The 26,751-nt window shown below is 42.2% G+C and overlaps 1 protein-coding gene across 12 annotated transcripts in view; it reads right to left on the bottom strand.

The window, feature by feature from the left end:
- The window catches only part of Agbl2 (AGBL carboxypeptidase 2), a 42,788-nt gene extending 17,300 nt beyond the window's left edge, over positions 1 to 25,488 (bottom strand). For 2 of the 12 annotated variants that reach the window (XM_076929189.1, XM_076929195.1), the window contains exons 1-7: positions 24,918 to 25,080; positions 24,621 to 24,718; positions 24,156 to 24,219; positions 10,956 to 11,009; positions 9,045 to 9,230; positions 6,102 to 6,209; positions 1,396 to 1,549 (exon numbers count right to left, since the gene is read on the bottom strand). In XM_076929189.1, coding sequence (XP_076785304.1) covers positions 1,396 to 1,549; positions 6,102 to 6,209; positions 9,045 to 9,230; positions 10,956 to 11,009; positions 24,156 to 24,219; positions 24,621 to 24,656 — 602 coding nt within the window. In that variant the 5' untranslated portion in view covers positions 24,657 to 24,718; positions 24,918 to 25,080. Of the gene's footprint in view, positions 1 to 1,395; positions 1,550 to 6,101; positions 6,210 to 9,044; positions 9,231 to 10,955; positions 11,010 to 13,271; positions 13,407 to 24,155; positions 24,220 to 24,620; positions 24,719 to 24,917 lie in introns of all 12 variants that reach the window. The other 10 variants (XM_076929193.1, XM_076929187.1, XM_034495652.2 and 7 more) reach the window with 10 other exon arrangements.
- Between the last annotated feature and the right edge of the window lie 1,263 nt (positions 25,489 to 26,751).

Here is a 26,751-nt window from a genome sequence, read left to right as displayed (position 1 = left end):
AACGAGTACTTATAACTGCTGAGCCACTGCTCCAGCCCCAGGGTTCAATTGGTTTTTGCTTGTTTGGGGACAGGGTCTCTTTACATATCCCTGGCTGTCCTAGAATATCCTCCATAGACCAGGCTGGCCTCAAACTCACAGAGATCCACCTGTCTCAGCTTCCAGAGAACTGGGATTAAAGGCATGCACCAATACACTCTGTTCCTGGGTTCAATTTTTAAACGATAAACCTTCCTCCTTTATTTAGGAAAGAGGCCTTTCCACATACTGATGAAGGGGACTGAAGTCACAGTGGAAGGTAAGGTGCTGATAACCAGCAAGGCTTAAAGCATCCAAAGCCTTTGACCTAATAATTTTCTTTTTAGAACTCATCCTGCAAGACCACAAATATTTAAAAACATAATTCATAAGGGTGTTCAGTCTTTAAGATAATTAAACAAAAATTATTCTAATTGGCCCTTAAAGATAGGGTAAGTAAGGTGCAACATATACACAAAATAAAATTGTATGAATGCTTCACTTAGTTAGAGACAAGGTCTTTTTTTGGGGGGGAGGGGGAGGGGGAGACAGGGTTTCTCTGTGTAGCCCTGGCTGTCCTGGAACTCACTCTGTAGACCAGGCTGGCCTCGAACTCAGAAATCCGCCTGCCTCTGCCTCCCAAGTGCTGGGATTAAAGGCGTGTGCCACCACCGCCCGGCTAGAGACAAGGTCTTACACCGACCATTACCCTGGCTGGTACTGAACTCCTAGGCATAAGTAACCCTCCTCAGACACCTGAGTAGGTGGAATCACAAAAAGCACAAACCACTGTGCCAAGCTTTCACAAATAAAAATAAGGAAGCACACGTGCACACACGTGCTCGTGTGCGCGCACACACATATACTTACATATGTAATTTCTATACATTACACATATGCATTTGGCATATATGCCAAAGTGCTAACAGTTCTTACATATAAAGCTTTTTATGTTGCATGTTTTTTTACTAATAAAAATATTAAAGTTTTATGTGTCATCTTTATTGTTGTGTGTACAAGGATGTGTGTGCCGCAGCATGTGTATGGAGGACACAGGCCAACTTCGTGAAGCTGGTTCTCTAGTTCCACGTGGGGTCTGGGGATTGAAGTCAGGCTGTAGACTTGACAGGCAAGGGACTTCACACACTGCATCATCTTGTTGGCCCATGGATACAACTTTTATATGAACTCTTTTTCCTTTTATAAGCAGAAATGACTTAATGTTTTATTCTGGGGGAAAATTAGTCATAAGTATTCAGTTCTTTGTCAGTCCCTTAATAAGTTCCCTAGCACCTCTCTTTTGCAAATGTTCCAAATTCCTGAACTTGTTCCCGGAGACACCGCCCAGCCCCTCAGCTGCCACCCTTTGGTACTCACACTCTGACGGCTTTCTGCAGATTCCCACTCTCAAACCTTGATTCGAACAGTAGAGTGTTATCTTCCGGCCCTTGCAGTGTAACAGCAACTTCCTTGATGATTCCTCGTTTGCCTCCTATTCTGGAACTGGTGAAAAAGGTACCTTCTGTAGGCACTACAGAGGAGAAAGATGCCATTAGGCTACGTTCCACTCAGAACCCATTCACTCAGCAAGTTTTTACTGAGCCCTCTCGATCCTATAAATACTCAATGGATTATTTATTATCCTTACTGGGACCCTTGACCTTATAGACGTTAGATGGTTTTGCATATAGTAATGGGCCTCACTACCAGGCCAGTGTTCTACCGACATCTCTCCAAGCAGAGGCCCTTAATTTTCAACAGTGCCCCACTCTGAAGTCTTTAAGTGGTTTAGAGTACCTTCTTTTGCAGTCAGATCCTTGGCACAGCAGAGACTTCTCATTTCCATCTAAATCCTGATCTTAAAGGATGTTGATGAAAACTGATACCCTAGCCCAGCTTCCTGGAACCCTGGAGGAGGCTGAAGTCGGAGGACTGCCTGCCAGGTTCCAGGCCACAGGGCAAAAACTATGTAATCAAAATGCCTGCTGGGCGGTGGTGGCGCACGCCTTTAATCTCCCAGCACTTGGGAGGCAGAGGCAGGCGGATTTCTGAGTTCGAGGCCATCCTGGTCTACAGAGTGAGTTCCAGGACAGCCAGGACTACACAGAGAAACCCTGTCTTGAAAAACAAACAAACAAACAAACAAACAAAACAAAACAAAATCAAAACGCCAAGACCAAACTAACCCAGACATCTTAAACGTCTGAACCTGGATCTGGCGCTTTCTAAAGAAGCTCTCAAGGCATCTTCACTCCTGTTCTGCAAAGTAGGACCCATCAATTTTTAAAAAGATAATGGAAAGTAAAATATATCACATATGTTTGAGCATATCCTTAAAGAATAAGATGAAAATAGAGGTTTGAAAAAATTTGCCATGGGTGAATTTGCCTAGCGGAGAATCAAAATGGCAGAAAGTGATGGTGAGCACTGTGTCCTCAGAACAGAGCTGCGGGGATGGGGGTGGGGCTTCCAGCGCCCACATGAGGAGGCTCTAAGAGCTTGCAACTCTTGGTCCAGGGGGTCCAACAACCTCTTCTGATCTTGGCGAACACTCCATTCACATGCACATGTACACACACCTATACGCAGGTAGACATAATTCAAGATAAAAATCTTTTTAAAAGAATTCTTGGCTAGGCATGGTGGCAAATGCCTTTCTTCGAAGCAGAGGCAGAGGCAGGCGGATCTCTGAGTTCGAGGCCAGCCTGGTCTACAGAGTGAGTTTCAGGACAGCCAGGGCTACACAGAGAAAACCTGTCTGGGGGAAAAAAAAAAAGTCGAATGCTATCCCATTAACTTTTTTTTTTTAAGCATAAAACAAAGCTACAACAAGAACGAAACTTAAGAAAATTCAGGTATGCCATCAAGACGGCTCAGTGGATGAAGATGATTGCCACCTGAGTTGTGGTCCCAAGGCTCACATGGTGAGAGTAGATTACCAGTTCCACCACTTGTTTTCTAACCTCTACACGTGCGCTGTGGGACACGTGCCCCTCCCCCACAATGAGTAACTGTAACGTTTTCAAAATGCAACAAGTTAGGTTATTTATCATCCTTCCTTCCCGATTCTTGGGATAATAAATTGTTTAAAAAATTTTTTGTCATGGCTTTGTGGACAATTCAATGAGGATATTACATCACCTTTTTTTTTTTTTTTTTAATTCTTTTGAAACAGTCTCTTTCTATATGTGTGTAGCTCTTGCTAGCCTGGAAGTTGCTATATGGACCAGGCTGGCCTCCACTCACAGATATATCTGTGGCTTCAAAATTGTGTGTTACATCAGGCCCGACCTCTCAATTTTCTCTTTCTTTTCTTTCTTTCTTTTCTTTCTTTCTTTCTTTCTTTCTTTCTTTCTTTCTTTCTTCCTTCCTTCCTTCCTTCCTTCCTTTTCTTCCTTTCTTTCTTCCTTCTTTTCTTTCTTTCTTTTTTTGAGCCAGGGTCTCATGTGTATAAGCTGGCTTGGACCTCCCTATGTAGCCCAGGATAGCCCAGTATATGCTTGAGCCTCTGATTCTCCTGCTTCTGTCTCCTTGGTGTTATCTACTCTCTGCTGCTGCAAGTTGAACCCAGAGTTTTGGGACTGCTAAGCAAGCACTCCACCATCTTAGTTATATTCCCAACCCAGAATCATCAAGTTTTGCAGTTACTGTTGAAAAGGTACTTTAGATCTTCATAGTTTCAAAGAGATCTTTTTGTTGCACAATATTGCTAGTATTGTGTTCTAAAGACCCTACTTTATCATCTTTCTTTGATATTTTTGTTAACTTGAGAAAATTTTATTTTACTTATTTGTCAATGACTTTGTGCTTTAAGGAATTTTAATATTTATCAGACACTATAAGATCTTGAATTTCTTATAAAGATCACAATGGTAATCAATCCTACTATACTTTTATTATATTTATTATATTCATAGATAATATTATATAATATTATTGTATGCATTATATATTTCAGATGTTAAAACCCACTCACCAATTTCCAGGCTATTGCTACCAAGTGTGTTGACCATGGAACATTAAACAAATAGCAGTGTTTATAAGAAATCTGATTGTTTTTTAATGTATTTTTTACTCATTTGTATGTGCAGGATTGTTTTTTAATGTATTTTTTACTCATTTGTATGTGCAGGCCACATATGTGCAAGTGGTTCACCTGTGGGAGACCAGAAGAGGGCACCAGATTCCCTGGATCTGGAGTTATAAGAGGTGGTGAGCCAACCAGACTCAAGTCCTCTGGAAAAGCAGCAAGTGTTCTTAACTTCTGAGTCATCTCTCCAGCCTCAATGATAGAGATTCATCATAAAATAATATGTATGTATGTATGTATGTATGTATGTGTGTGTGTATGTATGTATGTATGTGTGTGTGTGTATGTATATATGTATGTATGTATGTATGTGTGTGTGTGTATGCATGTATGTATGTAGCCTTGACTGGCCTGGAACTCTCTTTGTAAATCAGGCTGGGCTTGAACTCACAGAGATCTGCTTGCCTCTGCCTCCCAAGTGCTGGGATTAAAAGGGTACAGACCACTCCAAGCCTCAGGGCACTAATTTTCATAACTGGTCCCTGTTATGATTTCTGCTTTCATATGCAATCTTGTGACTGTAGAGTTTAGATAACACACAGCTGGAGAATAAACCATGTTTACAAATATAACATGTGTATAAAAACTAAGGGATCACAAGAAGAAACAAAGCACAGAGGAGGCAGGAGCAGAGGTAAAACTGAGGTCACAGAAGCCCACACTAGCTGAAAGCGAGGAGCCCACAGAACAGTTTTTTCATGGAACTGCAGGGGACTGCTCAGCAAACCAATACCATTAATATAGACATTTCATTGTTTTCTTTAACATTTCAAAGTAACACATTTAAGGTGGCCTAACTTCTGTAGCACAGAAACATTTGTCAAAGAAGAAAAATGTGCCAGGCATGGGGGCATGCATCTATAATGCCAGCATTTGAGTGGTAGAGGCAGGTGGATCTCCTTGAGTTCGAGGCCAGCCTTATTTACAGATCGAGTTCCAGAATAGCCAGGGTTAAACACAGAATCCCTGTCTCAAAAATATACATATACATCCAGGTGTGGTAGCACATGCCTTCAAATTCTAGCACTCAAGAGGCAGAGACAGGCAGAGACAAACTATGAATTTGAGTTTGAAGACAGCCAGGGGTTGTTACATAGCAAAACCCTATTTCAAAAAAACAAAAACAGAGAGAGTGAGAGAGCGAGAAAGCAAGAGAGAGAGAGAGAGAGAGAGAGACAGAGAGAGACAGAGAGAGACAGAGACAGAGAGGGAGGGAGGGAGAAAAAAAAAAAGAACTATTGAAAAACTAGAATGGTGGCTCAGCAGTTAAGAGTGCTAGCTGCTCTTCCAGAGGACCTGGGTTTAATTCTTAGCAATCACATGGTACCTTAAAACTACCTATATTTCCAGTTTCAGGGGATCTGATGTGCTCTCTTGTGACCTCTATGGTCACTTCACACACATGGTACACAGACATTCATACAAGAAAAATATCCATACACATAGAATGATATTTAAAAGTAATTAAAAAGTAAACTATTGACGTGATCTCAGAACTTGTCCTCTGATCTCTCTGTGTGTACATTGAGGAAAACCCATTTCCTGTACAATATGCCCTCCTTATTCACACACAAATCACTGTAGTAAAAAAAAAAAAAGTAAAGATATGAAGTCATTTAGGGCTGGCAAGATGGTTCAGTGGGTAAAGGAGCTTGCTGCACAAGCCCGAAGAACTTTTTATCATCCCCTTGGAGCCCACATACAGGTGAGAGAACTGACGAGAACTTTCCAAGCTTGCTTGGTGGCAGGTCTGCCCATCACAGAGACACAGGAATCTATTTTTAAAAATTAAAATCACTTTTATTGTGCACACTACGTTTACTATAACTTTATCATAGTCAGTCACTTACTGTTCAGCGCAATGGCGGTACCTGAATCTAGCTGGTACACAACTGTACCCTGCTCTTCTCCCACAATCTCAGTCACTCACTGTCCAGCGCAGTGACGGTACCTGAGTCTAGCTGGTACACAATGTTCAGCGCAGTGACGGTACCTGAATCCAGCTGGTACACAACTGTACCCTGCTCTTCTCCCACAATCTCTGGCACCTTTTCGTTTCCTGTGGGTTGGTAGAAATATTCTGGTTGAAGTGGAACCCACTCTGAAAGAAGATATTTTCAAAAGTACAGAATAAGAAATGATATACAGGGCACAATAAAATTAACATAGAATTATAATCACTTAAATGATTAATGTTGTTCAACCCAGCCTACTTCCCACTCCCAGTTTCCAGCCTACTATGAACTCAGTGTCATGCGTGTATCCGTGACGACTATGGGCAGACGCTGAGCAGGCAGCATGTCAAAGGGTAGTGTGTGTCTAGCATGCACAGGGTCCTTGGTTCGACCCCAGCCCTTGATACATTTACAGGAAAATCATAAACTTGTTTTAAAAATGTGTGTGTGTATGTGTGTGTTTTTTGTATGTTTATGTATGTGTTTATATTTTTGCTTGTATATGCGTGCGTGTGTGCGTGTGTGTGCGTGTGTGTGCGTGTGTGTGCGTGTGTGCGTGTGTGTGTGCGTGTGTGTGCATGTGTGTGTGTGTGCGTGTGTGTGTGTGTTTTTTGTATGTTTATGTATGTGTTTATATTTTTGCTTGTATATGCATGCGTGTGTGTGTGTGTGTGTGTGTGTGCGTGTGCAGCTGCCTGTGGAGGGCAGAAGACCCTCAGGAGCTGGGGTTACAGGTAGCTGTGAGCCATCTGATGTGGGTGCTTAGACCTGAGCTTGGATCCTCTGGAAGAGAAACAAGAGTTTTATGTCAACTTGACACAAACTAAAATCATTTAAGAAGAAACCTTGATTGAGGAAAAAATGCCTCTAAAAGAGTGGTCTGTGGGAAAGCCCAGAGGGCATTTTCTTAATTGGTGATTGATGGGGAAAGGCAAAGTCCATTGTGCGTGGTGCCATCCCTGGGCTGGTCTTGGGTTCTATAAGAAAGCAGGCTGAGCAAGCCATGAGGAGCAAGCCAGTAAATAGCACCCCTTCATGGTCTCTGCATCAGATCCTGTCTCCAGGTTCCTGCTGTGTTTCAGTTCCTGACCTGACTTCCTTTGATGATGAACAGTGACATGGAAGTGTAAACCAAATAAACCCTTTCACCCCCAAGTTGCTTTTGGTCATGGTGTTTCATCATAACTATATGTTGGGGGCCGACTTTTAGCAGAAAGCGGCTATCAGCTTTGCAGCCATCTTGAGCCATATACCCTGACATGAGACTTGGATTACAATAGCCTACAACAACTGAGCACACTCTGATAATCTTGGCTTAGATACCTTGGGTGTGTGAGATTAAAGGTGTGTGAGATTAAAGGTGTGTAACTTAAGAGTGTTACTTAGAAGTGTAGCGATCAGATTTAGAGACAAGACCTAAGGGCATGATTATAGGTGTGACTTAGAGGCATGGCTTAGAAGTGAGACATAAAAGGCAGAGGCAGACGGAGAGAATCAGACACTTCAGAGAGTACAACTTGGAGTACAACTTGGAGTAGGAATTAGGCATTAGGTAGCAGGTACTTGGGAAGAACTTGGAAGAAGTAACTTGGAACTTGGAGGTACTAGGGACTAGGAACTTAGGACTTGGGACTTGGAGACACTTAGAGGAAGAGAGACTGAAGAATAAACGGGATTGAAACACACTCTGTTGGTCTCCATTCTTCGAGTCCATCCTCACTCTCTCTCTCTTGCTGAACCCCCACCCTCACACCCGCGGACCGGAACAACAGCTTGGGCCAGGATACAGTGGCCGCCAAACGTGGGGCAGCCCGGGCCTCAACATTTTGCTCGGGTCGCGACAACTATAGTAACCCTAACTAAGACAAGGTCTTAACAACTAAGCCATCTTTCCAGCTCCAGAAACACAGTTTCTGGTGCTATAGGAAAGTATAGCCTGTGTTTCAGAGAAAATAAAACCTTATTATCGGCAATAAATTTAAGAGTCAGCAAAATTGCCTCTTTAGCTCATTTTGATTTTTGAGGCAGTGACTCTGTACGTAGATCTGGATATCCTGGAACTCACTATATAGACCAGGTTGGCCTTGAACTCACAAAGACCTGCCTGCCTCTGTCTCCTGAGTGCTGGGATTAAAGGCCCGACTGGTATAGTACAATCGTCTGCATCTTTTTTTTTTTTTTTTCTTTCTTGAGACAAGGTCTCACTCTGTAGCTCTGGTTCGTAAACAAAGGCCTGACTGAGTTCAGAGAAGCCCTATCTTAAAGCGACAAAACAAACAGAAGAAGACTGTACAGCTAGAGCTCAGAGATAGGGGCAATCATATCACAAAAGAGACCCGGCAGGCTGAGACTAAAGCGCGGAAGGCAGAACCCTGATGAACAAAGGCCTGGAAAACAGACATAAGCATTTATAAATTTTGGTCTCTAAGAAACTATCTTCCCATTCCTAAATATAGCATTCTAGTTTACGCTTTAGTGAGTTAACAGATGCAGACCCTGTCTTATCTTCTACGTCATCGTGAAAGACTAAATTCTACAGGCTGGAGAGTTGGCTCCGTTGGTAAAATGTTCACTGTGCAAACATGAGGACCCAAGTCTGATTCCCTGTGTTCAGATGTAGGCTATTTAATTTTTTTATAATTTAATTTATGTGTATGTCTCTAAACAGCTAGGAGCAAACCTGTAAAATACAGCCCTGGGAGGTAAACAGAGACAGATCCCTAAACAGCCAAACTTGCCTAATTTGCAACGTTTAGGTCCCAATGAGAGACACTGTTTTAAAAGTCAAGGCAGATGGCTCCTGAGAAAGGATGTCTGAGGCATGTCTTGCACATGCACACAGGACACGTGCACATGCACTTGTGTACACACACATGACTCTACAGCCTTGTAATAAAGTAAGATTAAAAGAGCAGGAACACACACACACACACACACACACACACACACACACACACACACACACACACACGTCCTATTACCAATGTGATGAATGTTTTCCTTGATGACCTCACATTCTATCGGCCATCTTGGAGCCTGCATCGGCCCTCTGCTAGAGAAACATGAGAAGAGTTCTCGAGGTTCTCGAAACCGTGGGTTTACTTCATCCAGCTCGTCATAAAGAAGCTGCCTGTTCCTAAGGAGTGGTGAGCCCAGCAGAAGTGGGTCTGCAGGGAGGAAGAGGAAATATGTGAGCAGCCTTTTCTTTCATTGGGAGGGATTTGCTATTCTCTTATAGTAATCAGATCTTTTTTAACGCTATCTTAAGACCTTAGCAATCTGGGTGTAGGAGTGTACAGGTTTAATACCAGCTCTTAGGAGGCAGAGGCAGGCAGATTTCTGTGAGTTTAAGGCTAGCATGGTCGACACAGTGATTTCCAGGCTAGGTAAGAACACCAATAAAAAGGTTTTAAAAAACAGACTGCTTAAGATAACAAATAAAAATGATAATTAAGTCAAAATTCTACATAATCTAGATTTTGTTTTGTTTCATTTTTTGTTTGATTGTTTCGTTTTGTTTTTTCAAAACAGGGTTTCTCAGTATAGCTTTGGTTGTCCTGGAACTCATTCTGTAGACCAGGCTGGCCTTGAACTCACAGAGATCTGCCTGCCTTTACCTCTTGAGTGATGGAATTAAAGGTATGTGCCACCACTATCTGGCTACATATAAAAAAAATTTTTTTAATTGAGCCTCTGGGATTTTTGTTTCTATTTATTTTATTTTTTTTAAATATTATTTATTTATTTATGTGAGTACACTGTAGCTGTCTTCAAACATACCAGAAGAGGACATTGGATCCCATTACAGATGGTTATGAGCCACCATGTGGTTGCTGGGAATTGAACTCAGGACCTCTGGAAGAGCAGTCAGTGCTCTTAACCTCTGAGCCATCTCTCCAGCCCTACATATAAATTTTTAAAATTCAAGTTAATAGGTCCAAGATCTTGCAACAGTGAAGACCTTCAATTCTCCTATCAGCATTATGGGGGAAAGCACAGAAAAACCTTCAGTAACTGTAGTGAAAGAAGCACACAGACCTAAATTCACTCTCCAGAACACAGGCAAAAACAAAAATGCTGGGCATGGTGACATACGCTCATGGACATCATTTTTGAGAATGGCAACCAATGTTGTCCTCCAGCCTATAAACACACATACACACACACATACATACACACACACACACACACCTACCTTGTGTAAATATAACTTTTAGTTACACACATATACACAGATAGACAGAAAGAAAGAAATAGAGAAAGAGGAAGAAAGAAAAGAAGATGATAAAAAAATTCTCAAGTGCTGAGGAGATGGCTCAGCTGGCAAACCGCTGTGAAGGATGGGAGTGTGAATTCATAGGTAAAACCCATGCATAAGGGTGGGCTAGAGAGATGGCTCAGTGGTTAAGAGCATTGGCGACTCTACAAGAGGTCCTGAGTTCAATGCCCAGTAACCACATGGTGGCTTACAACCATCTGCAATGGGGTCTGATGCCCTCTTCTGGTGTGTCTGAAGAGAGCAATGGTATACTCATATACATAAAATAAACAAACCATTAAAAAAAACCACATAAGGGTGCAAGTCTGTAACCCCAGGGGTGGGTCAGAAATAGGGGACCCCCTGAAGTTCACTGGCTAGGCAGTGTGGCCAAATCAGTGAATTCTGGGTTCAGGAAGGGAGCCCTTGTTTCAAAAAATAAGGTTGAGAGGCATTTCATACAACAACCAAAGACATACAGTGTTGACATGGGGCCTTTAAATGTATACATATACACCCAAAAACATATACGAGCATATACCATGCAAACACACATATTAGAAACAAAACTTATTGCACAGCAATTTACAAATTGAATTTCAGAGTCCTGCTATACTTATCTGAAGCTTGATACCTCTGTTTACAGCATCTATCTGAGCATGCCCAGTTGAAGATAAACAGGTAGGCCCTAGGAAGAAAGAAGGGAGTACCATTTGCTTTTTTTTTGTTGTTGTTCACTGTCTCCTGTTTCTTTGTCCTTTTCATCCCCACACTGGCCCCTGATTGTCTATACAAGTCTTTACCCAATAATTAATGGCTGAGACAATAAACATATGAAAAGATGGCAAAGTGAATTTAAAAGAAAGCCAGAGGCTGGAGGGATGGCTCTGGGATTAAGAGTGCTTGCTGATCTCTTAGTGGGCTGGGGTTCAGTTTCCAGCGCCAGTTGGAAGGAGAGCTCACAGCCTCCTGTAACTCCACTCTAGGGGATCCCCAACCCTGGTCTCCAGGGCACTCATGTGCACGTAGCCACACACAACACACATATACAAAACTTAAAAATAATAAAAATTAAATATTGTTGGACATAGTGGGGGAAGCCTTTGGGAGGCAGAGGCAGGCTGATTCTATGAATATGAGGCCAGCCTGGTCTACATAGCGAATGTCAGGCAAGCTAGAGCTACATAGTGAAAGGCTATCTTTAAAAAAAATGTAATATATATATATGCACATATACAGCCCTTGGATTTGTTACCTGCATTCTTATTAAAAGTAACTTTTGACCCCTATCAAAGAAACTTTTCTTTACAGCAAATAGAAACCATCATAGAAAACCACTGGACACAACACAGAGATTTTGGGGAGCCCATCCCCAAAGGACACATCTATAACACAGCTCCTGCATTTACAGCTCAGGGAACACTGCGGAGGAGAGGCTGGAAAGTGTGTAAAAGCCAGAACACTGGGATGTCGGCTGCCAAACGGTCTCTTGAGCCCTGAACAGTGTCCAATATTGACAGGCATGCTACCTCGTGCAAATGTATCTTTTAGTTGTCTGAAGTAACTGTCATCTCAGGGGCTGACCGCCTCCATCTGCTAGCCTAAGTCTGCTCCTAGAAGCTTCTCACCTCTGTACAACCTTATCTAGGCCTAGGATGACTTCAGCCTCTGAAACTTACCCTTTCTAGTTCTTTTTGAATTTTAGCTGGATGTTTCAACTCAGCTGTTCTGGCTTAAACTCCTCTCTAGGATAACTGAGTTAATGTGGCTTCTGTCCCTTGGCCTCTCCTGAATTTCTCTGCTTGGCCTCATACTAACTTTGGCAATATGTTCAACTCTTCTGGCTCCTTCTTGTTCTCTGGCTCATACTGTCTTCAACTGTGTCTAGCTTGTTCTTTCTTCATCCTGTCTCTGTAAACCTCTCCTGGTAAAACTGCCTCTCTCTTCTGTATTGTTCTTTTAATAGCATCCTTTTCTTCTCTCTTCTCCTGAAAGTTGGGCATATCCTATTCTATCAAATCTTTCTCTGACTCATCCCTTTGTCTGCCCCTCAATTAGACGTTTTCAAACATGGCTGCTTCCTTCTACAAACTAACTTTACCTTCATTGTTTGGGATTAAAGGTGTATACTAAAGGTGTGTCTGTTCCAGCCCAAGGGATTAAAGGTGTGTGCTAAGGGTGGTGCCATGCCACAACTAGAAACAGGGTTTTTTTTTTTTTTTTTTTTTTAAAGTAAATAACACACACATCATGGTTCACAGTGTTATCAAATATCCTGTAACAAACTTGGAAGGGGGAAATGTCATGGGGTCCCACCCCTAAACAAAGAACTATGGGCAACTGAGGCAGAGAGGGAAAATTAGCCTCTCCTATATTTTAATTAAAAATGTATAAGACTACTTTTGTTTAAGTTAGCTGGAATTTTTGGCTCCCTCTGCTCTTAAGCAAAGGTTCTTGGCTGCATACACTCAACAACAACTTAATGTGAAAAACAATGTGTTCTCTTTGTGAGAGTCTTAACAGATTTTCAAAAAATGTGAGGGACAAAGTCCAGAATGTACAGACTCTTAATTTCAAGTGAATTTATACCACACTTTTGGAGCTGGTGAGATGGCTCAGAAGGTAAAGGTCTGTGTTTCATCCCCAGAGCACACATGGTAGAAGGAAAAAAAATCAATTGCACAAACTTAACCTCTACACACATGCTGTGTTTGTGGTATGCCTGGACACACACACACACACACACACACACACACACAAATATAAAATACAGAAAAAATAAATAACCAAACAAACAACATTGCTCAAAACAAACAAACAGCAGGAGCCCATTGGTGGCTTGGCTTCTCTGACATTATGTCATATTCTCTGAGGTTCCCGGAGTTTTTAAGGAAGTAAGGTTCCAGGTGGGGATAGGCGGCTGGAAGAGGGGTCACTGGCTATTACTCACATAGAAGCATCTCTTTTTCCAAGCTGTCCGAGATGAAATCATCTCTTTCTCCAAAAGAGCCGTTCAACGTGTACCGAGGGCTGCTCCTCCAGACACGCTGATGAGCGGCTGAATCTGGCAGGCTGCTTTTCTGAGCTAAGAATAAGTGGTTTAGTTCAAGTTGCTTGTGAGTTGGTCCAGGATCTCTGGTGCTGAGGTCAATATTAAAATCCTGACCACTCAAACCACTGCTTTTATTACCACTGTCCATCACAGGCTTTTTATAATAACACTTCCTGTTTTTTGTTTTTTTTTTGTTTGTTTGTTTGTTTTTATTTTTCAAGACAGGGTTTCTCTGTGTAGCCCTGGCTGTCCTGAACTCACTCTGTAGACCAGGCTGGCCTCAAACTAAGAAATCCACTTGCCTCTGCCTCCCAAGTGCTGGGATTAAAGGCGTACTCCACCACTGCCTGGCAACACTTCCCATTTTTAAAAGATCTCTCAATGTTCCAATGTATGCACAGGGAGAATAGTGATTCCCATTTGACCAGAGAGAAAAGAGGGGAAAGGTTAAGGCCATTGGACAATGGGATAAAGGCCTTGAAAGGAAGGCAGAAAACCAGGGTCCCTAACAGGCAAGACAGACAAACCCAAGTGAAGGCAGGCACCAGAGTGGGAGCAAAGCATTGTTGCAAAAGTTTTTTAAAGTACAGGTCTCACTATGTAGCTTTGACTCTCCTGGAACTCACTATGTAGACCAGGCTCTCAAACTCAGAGACCCAGGATTAACGGTGTGTGCCACCATACCCTGCTTCCAAAGCCTTTTTGTCCTATGGAGACTTACTGGATCTGACAAACTGAAGTTCTCTCTTCAACAAGTTAGTAATAAAGTAGAACTGGTTAATAAGAATGTGGAATGAGTTTGCTGGAATTACGATCAGTATTCAGCTGGCCATTGTGGACATGATTGCAAGGTTGAAGCCAGTTAGATTACTTGGCAAGACTTTGCCACAAAACACCAAGATTTGTAGGTCTAGTTCAGTGGTAGAACAACCACACAATACGTGCAAGGTCCAGGCTTGTACCCTAGAAGTGCAAAAGTAAACAAGCAAATAAAGTGATATATTGCAGTGAAAATTAACCTGAGTTACAAATGATCCTGTCTCATTAAAAAAAAAAAGTGGGAAAAAAATCACTGGGTGTCGTGGCACACACTTTTAGTCCCAGCACTCGGGAGGCAGAGGCAGGCAGATCTCTGAGTTCGAGGCCAGCCTGGTCTACAGAGTGAGTTCCAGGACAGCCAAGGCTACACAGAGAAACCCTGTCTCAAATAAATAAATAAATAAATAAATAAATAAATAAATAAATAAAATAACCCAGGACTAAGTCAAACCAAACCCAACAAACAAACAAACAAGCCTCTCATCTGGATCCTTGGGGCCAACACAGTGGAGAGAGCCAACTCCTGGACTTTGTTCTCTGATTACCACATGTAAATAATGGTATGTGCGCACACATATTTACACACACAGAAGAAATACAATCAAAGTGAATTTCCTTGTTGTCCTTTTGTAGCTGAGGATGACGGTGACATCTGACCCTCCTGGCTCAGCCTCCAGTGCTTGGATTACAAGCACTTACTTCCACTCCTAGCTTCAAACAAATTAAAATTTAAAAAAACAGCATGTAAGACTAGAGAGATGGCTCAGCAGTTATGAACACTTACTGCTCTTTCTAAGAACCCACATTCAGTTCCCAGCATCCACATGGTGGCTTACGGCCACTTGTCACTCAAATTCCAGGGAGATGGAACATAGTTTTCTGGTCTCGAAAGGCATGTACATAATACACATATGCTACAGTTACCTGGGTATAGGCAAGCCTGGCTTTACTATAAAAGGGGCTGTTTGGCCCCTCCTCTCTCTCTCTCTCTCTCTCTCTCTTGCTCTCTTTGTCCCTTCTCTCTCCCTGACTTTCTTCTCTCCCTGACCCCTTTCTCTCCTCTCTCCTCTCTCCTCTCTCCTCTCCCCTGTCCATGTGTTTCTGGCCTCTCTCTCTCTCTCTCTCTCTCTCTCTCTCTCTCTCTCCCTCCCTCCCTCCCTCCCTCCCTCCCTCCCTCCCTCTACTGCTTTCTCAACTCCCCTTCTCATGTCTCCAAATAAACTCTAAACTATACTGGTTATATGACTGGTACCTCAGGGGGAAGGGACACCTCAGCATGGGCCCACCGAGGCACCCCTTCCACCTCACCATATCTGACTCTATAAAACATATCCTGGCTTTCGTTTTATAAAACACAACATGGGAACACATCATGCTGGCTGATTTTATGTCAACTTGGCACAAGCTAAAGAGAGGAGGGAACCCCAGTTAGGAAGAAAATGCCTCTGTAAGGTCAGCATCTAAGTAAGCTTGTAGGGCATTTTTTTTTTTTAAATTAATGATTGATGGGGGTTTGTTTGGCTTACACTTTCCTATCATGGTTCATCCTCAAAGAAAACCAGGACAGGAGCTCAAACAGGACAAGAACGTGGAGGCAGGAACTGATGCAGAGGCTGTGGGGGATGCTGCTGACTGCTTTTGTACCTTCCCCCCCACCATGAGCAGGACTGAAGAGACCTTGGTTGCCACAGCAAGGTCAAGTGATCTAGGTGGAGTTACCCACCTTGGCTGCCCGGAACACAGCAGAACTGCCCCTGGGCTTGCCCTGAGACATCTCCGGCCGTGACCTGGCATGGACTATGGATTATCCCACCCATCTGGAACCAGGAGGGGTTGTGGGTTGGGTCTTCCCCTTTAAATTGAGAGCCGAACATTAAAGCTTTGGGCCTTGATCAGAGAACTTTGTCTTGGCCTCATCTCTTCTCGCCCTCCTTCCCCCTTCATTCCCAGCCCCCCTTTCAGGTGAATCCAGTTGACTTGTGGCCGCGGGCGGCTACAGATTGGCGCGCCATCGTGGGACTTGAAAACGGGGACCAGCTGAGGAAACACTGTCTTAGGTGGGGCCCCACGGGAAAAAGGTAATAAAAGAATGTATCCCGCGCACTTAGGAAGTAGCAAACAATATTGAAGCTAGCGCTAGGTAAGTTTGGGAGGCCATGTTTGCAGGAAGTGCGTTGTGAGGGATACGGTATAGGTCTAGGTCAAATAGGTGTTGACCCGATGCCTACTTTGCCTAGGGGTGACAGTGAATTCGGGATAGGAGATTGGCAGATGCCCGCAGCCTTCAAGAGCTGCCTCAGACGAGAAAGAGCAGGGTTAGAAGAAATTGGAAAACTAAAAAAGCAGCCACAGCTACATCTCCTAAAGAAAGGGATAAAGTGCTAGATCTTAAACTTCAGAGAGAGAACGGGTTTTGAAAAAGCAGTTGTTCTCTCTCTGGGTTATGCCAGCAAAAAGAATGGAAAGGCTGTTTCAGAGCTCTCCTAGGAACAAGAGAAAATTCAGGAGACGTTTTAGACTAAGAGAAACTAAGAGAAATTCTTAGTTCTGCCTTCTTTGTTTATTGTCTTGTCCTTGGTGCACCAATGTCCACGTGTCTCATTGTGTTTTCTGTCCACATGTCTCGTTGTATGAATGATTGGTCGTCTATGTTTCATGTTCTATGTTTAATGTTTAAAAGATCGTTAAAATTGCTTGATTCAACACTTGGTCTAGTTTAACTTGGTTTTCAAAGGCAGTTCTAATATGCAGAGCAGCGGCTAAGTTTGCTTAACACCTGTAGCTAAAAGTTTGGGAGCTGAGCTGAGCTGGAAAGGCTGCTTTTAAAGGGACAGGCAGGTTTCTTGGATTAAATAAGGAAGTTAAGAGTTGTTTGTCCTGGAAGAATCTCTGTGACAAGGTGCTTTTATTTTAGAATTGTGGCTAGAAAAAGCGAGAAATTTTGTTTGGTTTAAATATATAAGATGTGTTGTTACTTCATTTTTGTTTGTAATTGTTTTTAAGGTACAAATATGTTCATGTCTTGGTTATAAATCATTGGCCTATAAGTTATTGGGTTTAATTAAAAATTTACAACTTTGGTAACAAAAAGTTGGCTTAAAACTGGTAACACAGGGTTAGTCATTCAAAAACCAGATGTATAAAAGATATAAAAGCAATGTCTATTTAGTGAGATATTAAAGGCTGCACTATCGTGCATTCATATATAAGAACTGCAGACAAACTTTGTAAGGTAATCCACTTGGTGTTGATTTTAGAGAAAAATAGATTGCTTACATTGTTAAAAATTGGTTTTGTTTCCAAAAATTATGGTTATATGCTAATATTGCAAAGAAAACTTAAAAATGTGGTTAATTGCCAACATTCCTTTGGCTGCAGCTGACAGGCAGTTGAATTGTGAGCTTGAAAACTTTTTGACTCGGTTATGTTTATAGAAGAAAGGCTATAGCAGGTAGAGTTAAAAAAAAGAGTTAAAAAACAATTGTGGCACAATATGGGTCTACTGACCCCTTCACACAAGCTTTATTGGATACTGTGGTAGAAGCAAATTTAATGCTCAAATATTTGAAAACTATATGTAAGGCTACTTTGTTAGGAGGAGATTACTTGCTTTGGAGCTCAAAATGGCGTGATACCAGTAAGAAAACCGCCATGATGATTGCCCAGGCAGGCAATGCAGATTGGGATCTTAACATGCTTCTATGAGAAGGTTAATATGAAGGTAATGCTAATCAGGTTAAACTGCCTACAGGAGTGTATACATAGATTGCAATGGTTGCCTGTTGTGCTTGAAATCAACTACCTACTAAAGAGGATCTTAGTGGAAACTTACTCAGTATTAATCAGGGTTCTGAGGAACCATTCCAGAAATTCGTGGACAGGCTGCTGAAAGCAGCTGGTAGAATTTTTGGAGATCCTCAAACAGGAATTCCTTTTGTTACTCATTTGGCTTATGAGAATGCTAATGCAGCCTGTTGCACAAAGCAAAGACAGACTTACTTGGAGACTTCGTCTTTGCGCTAAAATTGGGCCCTCTTACCATCAGGGTCTGTCTGCCTTACAAGGGACCACTGTACAAGCAATGCTTGCACAGAACCGTAAAGTTAAAAAGATGTTTTTAAATGTGGAGATTCAAGTCATTTTTAAAATGACTGTCTCAAAAACAGGCACCAGCAAATAATCCGGTCACATGACACATTTGTCCTATGTGCAGGAAAGATAATCTCTGGGCTAGGCCTCAGGATATAGGCCAAGATTAAAAACATTTACATCTGAATTAAGTTGATATACAATGGGTGCGGCAGAAGTTTGTGTGACAAATACTCTTTTTGCCTTGGTCATCCTGACCAGCCCCTTGAAGGGTGTTTTCTAGAATTTGTTTATTGCCTTGTTTGTTCCTTGGAAGGGTCAGCTTCAGGGCCAAGAGTTGTAATGATTATGCTGGAGAAATTTAAATAATGGCTGCTCCGCCCATGGCATTGTAACTACCTGCTGGAAAAAGAATTGTTCAACTTGTTTTTTTGTTCCTTTGCATCTAGTTCCTTCCAAATTGTTAAGAAAGAGAAAGGACAAGATGGCTTTGGTTCCTCTAATATATATTGGGTTCAGTCTATCACTAGCAAGAGACCTAATCTCAAATTCTGTAACAATTAGAAGGTTGCCTTCAGCTTGGCATTCATCTGATACTCTCACTCTGCTAAAATAGATTGGTTATTGAATTAATCCAAAACAAAGTTTAAACTTAAGATTCATAAGACTAATGGGGCATTACAGCCTGACTTGCCTACTCCAGCTGCCATTTCAGTAAATATGTATATAATTATTATAGATCTAGAAGATTGTTTTTATACCATTCCTTTACATTTCTGGTAAGGCGTTAGGTTTGCATTTAGTAGATTTGCTGGTAATTGAGAATCCAAGGTTCTCACATTATTGGAAAGGTTTGCTTTTAATTTCATTTGCATTTAATGATTTTCAAAATTTGTTAAGAGATATTATTTGGCTAAAACCTCATCTTAAGCTTACCATGAGAGTATTTGAACCTCTGCTTGATATTCTCAAGGGAGATACAAGTCCTAATTCCCCTTGACAATTGACTAAAGGAAAAATAGCTTTGCAGAAAGTAGAGTAAGCTGTTAGTTATCAACAGATAAATTATATAGACTATGAAAATTGTTGGCTGTTTGTGTTATTATTACTCATGCCCACAGCAGCCCTTTGGCAAAAGAAACCATTTATGTAGATTCATCTTTCTTCATCTAAAGTAAAGTTTGTGTTAATAAAAGATTGTAAAATAGAATTCTAAGAACATTTTTGATAAAATATTCCTTATTCCAAATAGCAATTAAATTGGTTATTGAAAAATGATATTTGCCCTATTATGGCAAACATTTTAAGCAAATTTGGTGATCACTATCCAAAAGATAAGTTGTTACAGTTTTTCTCTGCATGCTTTTATATTTCCTGAAATTTACTACGCATGCAGCTCATAGAAAAGACATTTACTGTATTTACAGATGCCTCATCTATTGAGAAGGCAGTATATGTAATTAGATCACATATTTAGATCACATGTTTATTTTCTTGAGTTTTCTCTACTTGAGCACAAATAATTAAATTATGTGTTGTAGTCACTGTTTAAAATACTAGAAAATCAAGCTTTCAATTTATATACTTATAGCCAGTAAATGGCTCATAATTTATAATTGCTTAAAATTGTTCCTTTTTTAGATATTGCTAATTCTCAAATTTTATAGTTATTTATAAAAATACAGCTTAATTTTTAAAACATGTACTGTCTCTGAACTTTTTAAGACATTTAAAAGCTCATTGGATTGCCTGAACCCCAGGGCAATGCCAGAGCAGATTTGTATACTAGACAGATTATAGGCCTTGCAAATAATTGGCCATACTATCTTATTCTTTACAGCATCTTGATACAATAATTTGGCATTTCTAAAAAGTGTGCAAGTTAAATTGCAAAAACTTGTTTTCAGTATTATCAATTTTTTCATATTGGTGTTAAACCTTGAAGATTTATATGTAATTAATTTTGGCAAATAGATGTTACTCATTTTGATTTTTAAAAATTAAAATATGTACATGTGACTTGACACTTTTTAGACCTTTTAGTTGCAACTAATTTAACAAGAGAAGCAACTAAAAATATAGTTATTGCCTATATTATTTCCCTGTGCTTGGTGTTCCATACCAGACTAAGATAGGTAATGGAACTGGCTATTACAGTTATTTGACTACAGTCAAACATTTGAGATGTTTTGTTGACAATTTAATATTGAAATTCCTTATTATCCTCAAAAAAAAAAATTGTGAAAGAGAGATTATGAGACTTTAATATCTTTATAACTCTCTGAGTGTGGGAAAAACAGCTATTGGTGCTTCTTCCCTGATTTTACAAATACTCTAAAAGGTTGGCTTTTTAAACTAAAAAGGGGGGGAGAATTATACCCTCCAAGATCACCAAAAGCACATCTTGCTTTTGTGTTATTTGTCTTAAATTTTCTGCAAACTGATGTTAAAGGTCAGTCTGCAGCAGATTGCCACTGGCATCCAGTCACTTCCAGGGTCTAATGGAGAGACCCCCTAACTAATTCTTGGAATGGTCCTGATCCTGTCTTAATTTGGGGTCATGGATCAGTCTGTATTTCTTAAGAAAAAGAAAATGGAGCCCGATGGCTGCCTGAAAGATTGGTCCGTCAAGTGGACGCAGATCTTGAGCCTAATAATTATGATTCTGATAATGAAGAATCTGATGACAAAATTTAGTCAGACACATTATCATGTGTTAGCCATGGAGGACCGAAGACTCTAGATAAGGTTGTTACTCTATCCAGGGTGTTCCCAAGTCTCATCTCCATCCAACCTAAAAGAGGGGACTTCTGCCCCTAGACCAAGCAGAGAGGGACCACCCAGAACCCCCTCTGTCTGGCAATCTGAATTCTTGCTAAGGCTGCGAGGCTAAGCACTGCAAGGGAATATAAATAAAAGTTAAAAATATGTTTCTGGGTTCCCTGAGGGACAAGCCTGACTGCATAGGGGTTGATGTCAAAAGTATCCCCTCTCCAGGAAAAAGACATCTGGACGGGTATGGCCCTCAGGCCTTACTGGACAACGACAGGAGGACTGGAGCCATTACAAGGTTCCCTTTAATTATTGGAGGTCAGGCCTCTATCCCCGCCTGGGTAAGATTAGAATTGCCAAGGTCCTTCTATAATTGGAAAAGAGAGGAGACTTCAGGGACAGCCCTGCTTAACTTTGAAAGCCTAAAATTCAGCAGTAGGCCTGGCTTATTTGCCTGCTCAAAGTCTTAGGTCTCCATGGAAAAACACTGAAACAGAGGGCTATAAAGTATTGTAAACAGACAGCTTTTGTTGAAATCTACCAGCCTGAGTAGTCATAGACTTTGTATCTGATCCCTGTCAACCAGCAGTTGGATTAGATACTAAAACAGTTCCATTTTCAACCTTATTTCCTACTCGGCTTGGATAATTATATTGCTGTTAACGTTTGAACCTTGTGTCTCAAGCAGATAAGTTGCCTTCACACAAAGATCTCTCCCAACAAGCCCGGCTACTCGGTACCTCAGATGGGATGAAATCATGTACATCACACAGCTGCTTCTACTGGACCTGTTCCTCCTGACCTATCCTCAGATGGGCTCCATAAACCCTGGACAGCAGGACACAGCCGACTCTCCTGCATCCTCCATACTCATTCTTCTAGGTTACCCCTAGAGATACGTCGCCCTCAATGTCAGCAGGAAGTAGCCAGATATCACGACGACGACCCCATTCCTGTTTCACCTCTTTTCTTTTTAAGTTAACTAAAACGGGGGAAACTGTACCTTCCCCCCCACCATGAGCAGGACTGAAGAGACCTTGGTTGCCACAGCAAGGTCAAGTGATCTAGGTGGAGTTACCCACCTTGGCTGCCCGGAACACAGCAGAACTGCCCCTGGGCTTGCCCTGAGACATCTCCGGCCGTGACCTGGCATGGACTATGGATTATCCCACCCATCTGGAACCAGGAGGGGTTGTGGGTTGGGTCTTCCCCTTTAAATTGAGAGCCGAACATTAAAGCTTTGGGCCTTGATCAGAGAACTTTGTCTTGGCCTCATCTCTTCTCGCCCTCCTTCCCCCTTCATTCCCAGCCCCCCTTTCAGGTGAATCCAGTTGACTTGTGGCCGCGGGCGGCTACATGCTTTGTGCCCTATGGCTTGCTCAGCCTCCTTTCTTATGAACCCAGAACCAACCAACTTGCTCTTTGGTCATGGTGTTTCATTGCAGCAATAGAAACCCTAACTAAGTGTACACAGGCACACACACACAGGCACACACACACACACACACACACACACACACTATAAAAATAAATCTTTTTTTAACGGCATGTTAACTTGTATGGTAGTTTGTAGTTTGAATGAGAATGGCTGCTATAGGCTTATGTGTTAGAATATGTTATGATAGTGCGTGGCAAGGACTAGGAGGTATGGTCTTGTTGGAAGAGCTTGAGGTTATGAAAGACATATATCACCAGGCCTTTACTCCCAGCTCTTGGGAGGCAGAGGCAGATGGGTTTCTATGAGTTCTAGGTCAGTCTTATGTACCAAGTGAGTTCTAGCTACACAGAGAAACCCTGTCACAACAAACAAACAAACAAACAAAGCGAGACAAAACAAAAATGACAAAACCACACACCCATATACATAAAAAAATCTTAAAAATTAAAAAAAAACAAAAATTTTTACTAAAAGACATTAAATATTTAAGTAAATGGAGAAACATATCCAGATCCCAGAATACCTGCTACAGCAAATTTATCTCAGGACAGGTAGGCAAATCTCTATGAATTCAGGACAGCTCTGGTTGTCCCAAAACTCACTATGGAGACCATGCTGGGATTAAAGGCATGTACCACCGTGCCTGGCAAAAATTTACTGTTTCTTATAAAATTTGATTGAATTTATAGATTTAATCCAAGTTCAGTAAGTTTTGTTGTTTTGTTTGCTGAGATGGGGTTTTAAACCACTGTAGAAGTCTAGCTAGCTTGAACTTTCTGTAGGGCTTTGACTTGCATGTGTTTTGCAAGTGTGTAGCTTGCACACGCACATGTGCTCACACACAAGTGGAAGCATGAGGTTGACGTTGGGATTCTGAATAAACTACAACTCCGATTTAAACAGAAAGGTAGCATGTGGTACATAGTCCATTCAAGATTCAAGAGTGACTTGTCCCCTGCCGCAAATCAACAAGTAAGTAAGTAAGTAAGTAAATAAATACATAAATGAAGACAAAGGGGATTGAATGTAGCTCCTGGGTAACGTTAGATGAGTGTTCTACCACTGAGCTGCAACCTCAGTTCCTAAAACCTTTTAATGTCACAAACTAATTTTTAAATTTACATAAAGGGGACTTGAATGCAGTTTAGCAGAGTACTTGCATAGTGTACTGTATTGTCCAGAGCCATAAGAAAAGAAAAAAAAAAAAAAGAAGAAGCAAGAGAAGCAAAGACTAAAGAAACAGGTGAGACACTTTTGAAGAACAAGGAACAAGGTGATAGGAAATGACTGTCAGGAGATCAAGACTATAACAGCTGTGCATAAAGATGCAAGAAGCTAAGACAGGATAGTGGGTTCCTTCCCAGCCTGGGCTACAGAGTGAGCCTCATGTAAAAAGGGATCTACTTTAATGTCACAGAGCAATTCAGAGCTGGTAATTTATTAGTGCATCAGTAGAAAAACAGCCCAATATACTAAAGAGCCTAGAAGAGACATTTGTACTTTTGCAAATAAGTCTGTCCCTTGACAGAGGTGATGCAGGCCAATGGGGATAGGAAGTACTTTTAAACCAATCACCTAGAAACATATTTGAGTCTTATCCAAACACTTCTTTCAGTAAATACAACAATTCAACCCGGTGATGCTGGGAGAGAACGAAGAGTTACCTTTGAAATATCCATAATACTGGAGGTGATGTTGCATAAAATCCTCATAGGGATCAGGAAGCATCTGTGAAAGAAAATCCATTCTCAAGCAGAACATTTCATCCAGATGACACCGAATTCTTAACAAAAAGTACCAAACATGCTGCACAGGATACGGTAACAAAACAAGCAAAATCCATGCAAATATTGAATTATTCTATTTTGGGAATCATTACCTCCAACAGGTCTGATGGCAAACACCAGTAATACCAGCACCAGAGAACCAGAGGTAGGAGAATAGCAGGCTCAAGGGTAGTTTGGGCAACAATGAGTTCCGGGCCAACCTGGGCCACAGAGCCCAGCCGTCCTCCCAAAAAGCCAACTACAAACCGAACCTCCCTCCAGCTGGGCCAGCATGCCACCACAGTGAACCTTTTGACCTTGGATTGGGTTTCTTCGAAGTTACTGGAAAGGGAGTGTACCAACCTCCTGCTTTAGCTCTGTTTCCAACGCCGGGAACATGTTACTGCCACATAGTAGGATGTAGGCCAGTCAGTAGCACCACACCCAGCTGCAATACCTGCCTAATTTCCAAACAGGTAGCTGATTACAAAGAAGCTGCAAATCACCGTATGTAAGTGAAAAGAAACCTAACCAACCACCACCGCCAATAAAGAATACCAAATCTGCAGGTCCTGCCCTGTCACACCCACAACCACTGGGGTAAGCTCTTGCCAAGCCAGTGTCTTACGAAAGGAAAGGATGGTGGTTCCCAGCACGCACCTGAGGAGCTGGGGCGCTCTGCGTGTCCCCACTCCTGGTCCACTAGACTCACCAGGAGCCTCGCTGGCCCCATGCTTAGCTTACGCTGAGAACTGATGCCCAACACCAGGACGCCACAGAAAAGGGAAAGGAACCGGGTTGGGGGCACGCGCAGAGTCGCCTCAGAGCAGTTGAAAAGGAAAGGTCAAGGGTCGGAAGTGAGAGCCCTGGAAACGTTCAGTTCTGAGCTCCCTGCCTCGGAGTGTGGACTGCTCAGAGGAGAGCCCAAGGAAGGGCGGAGCAGAAGTGTCCACCAGAGCCCGCAGGGTGACGCCGTGCTCCCTAGCTCCCCCTTACCCCCAGCTGGTCCCCAGGCTGGGTGGACGCCAGCAGGAGCTCCCCCATTACCCCTCCATTATCACTCTATCTGCAGAGGCCAGTCCAGGGTCCTGTCCGCCCAAAGATCCTCGTCCCCCTGCCCTCCTCACTCCCTTCCCGCCTGGGATCCCCTGCTTGTCCCCTGCGAGCACTCCTTCGCAGGCCTAGTCCTCAGCTCACCTGCTGGAGTTTTCTGCGCGGACCCTGGGAGCCTAGCAACCAGGAGCCAGAAGCGGAAGGAGGGCAGGACCCCGCCCTCATCCGTATGCTGGGAGCCCTGGGATGTCAAGCAACTTGTGTTTTACACTCCAACGGTTTATTCACTCAAACTTCATCTCAAACTTTACAGACTCAGTCTGGAAACTGATGAGTACAGTGGCGGGTGCCTTCACTTGTCTAGTTTCTGTAGTAGTAGGTGATTTACTTTGTTCAAGGGTCTGAAGCTTCCATTCCTTTGGGGGCCGGGGAGGGCTAGAGCTGTATGTAGCAAGCAACCAAGCATTATTTAAAAAGAGAGCAAATACGCTCTCTCGGAGAACACGACAGTCCTAGAGAGAAAGAATCAGGCTCATTCTAGTTTACCTCATTTCTTCTCCCTTTGACAAACTTATATCCTCCCCCCCGCCCACTTTTTCTTTAGTTTAAAACAGAAGTTATTCTTTTTTTTTTTTTTTTTTTTTTTTTTTTTTTAAATTGTGTGTGTCTGTAGAGCAGGCTTTAGATACAGGATGCTTTACCTGCAGCTGTGGGCTGTTTGAGTTGGTAAGTGGGTGCTGGATCTGCCAAGCCTCTGAAAGAGCAGCAAATGCTTTTAACTCCTGAGCCGCCTCCCTTTTACTCTTCACTGTTTGCACATGCAGGACTAGCAAACGTGCAAACGTGTGTAAATTAAACACTTTGTGGAGTCAGTTCTTTCCTTCCACCTTTGTTTGCACGAGTTGCAGGAACTAACTCAAGCGCCAGGCAAACACAAACCTGCTAGGCTACCTAGTCTGGTCTTTGTTTTTAAAAATTGTTTTAATGTGTACTTGCGAGTGCAGGTGCTCACTGAGGTCAGGTCTCCCTAGAGTGGAATCACAAGCGATCTGATGTGGGTGCTGGAAACCAAACTTGGATCATCCGAAAGAGCTTTTAAGAGCCAAGCCCCACTGTTACTTTTTGAGACTTGCTCAAGGGCTTGTGTTAGTCTCCATCGACTAAAGGACCCTATTGTCTAAAAATAAGAATGTACTATTTTAAGGGCAAATCTCAGGGCTGAAGAGATGAGATGGCTCAGAGGCAAAGAGCACTGGCTGCACTTTCTGAATTCAAATCCCAGCATCCACATGGTGGCACACAACTACAGTGCTATGGGATCCCTCTCTGGCATGCAGATGTACATGCAGACAAAACATCCATAAACATAAAATCTTAACTAAAAATCAAAGAGTGAACTGACTCATAAAAGCTGGGGCCACAATCTCTCAGTTAAGCTGCT

The sequence above is a fragment of the Arvicanthis niloticus genome, chromosome 2 (assembly GCF_011762505.2).
Source record: "Arvicanthis niloticus isolate mArvNil1 chromosome 2, mArvNil1.pat.X, whole genome shotgun sequence".
NCBI classification, from domain to species: domain Eukaryota; kingdom Metazoa; phylum Chordata; class Mammalia; order Rodentia; family Muridae; genus Arvicanthis; species Arvicanthis niloticus.
This window is presented reverse-complemented; position numbering and strand designations above follow the sequence as displayed.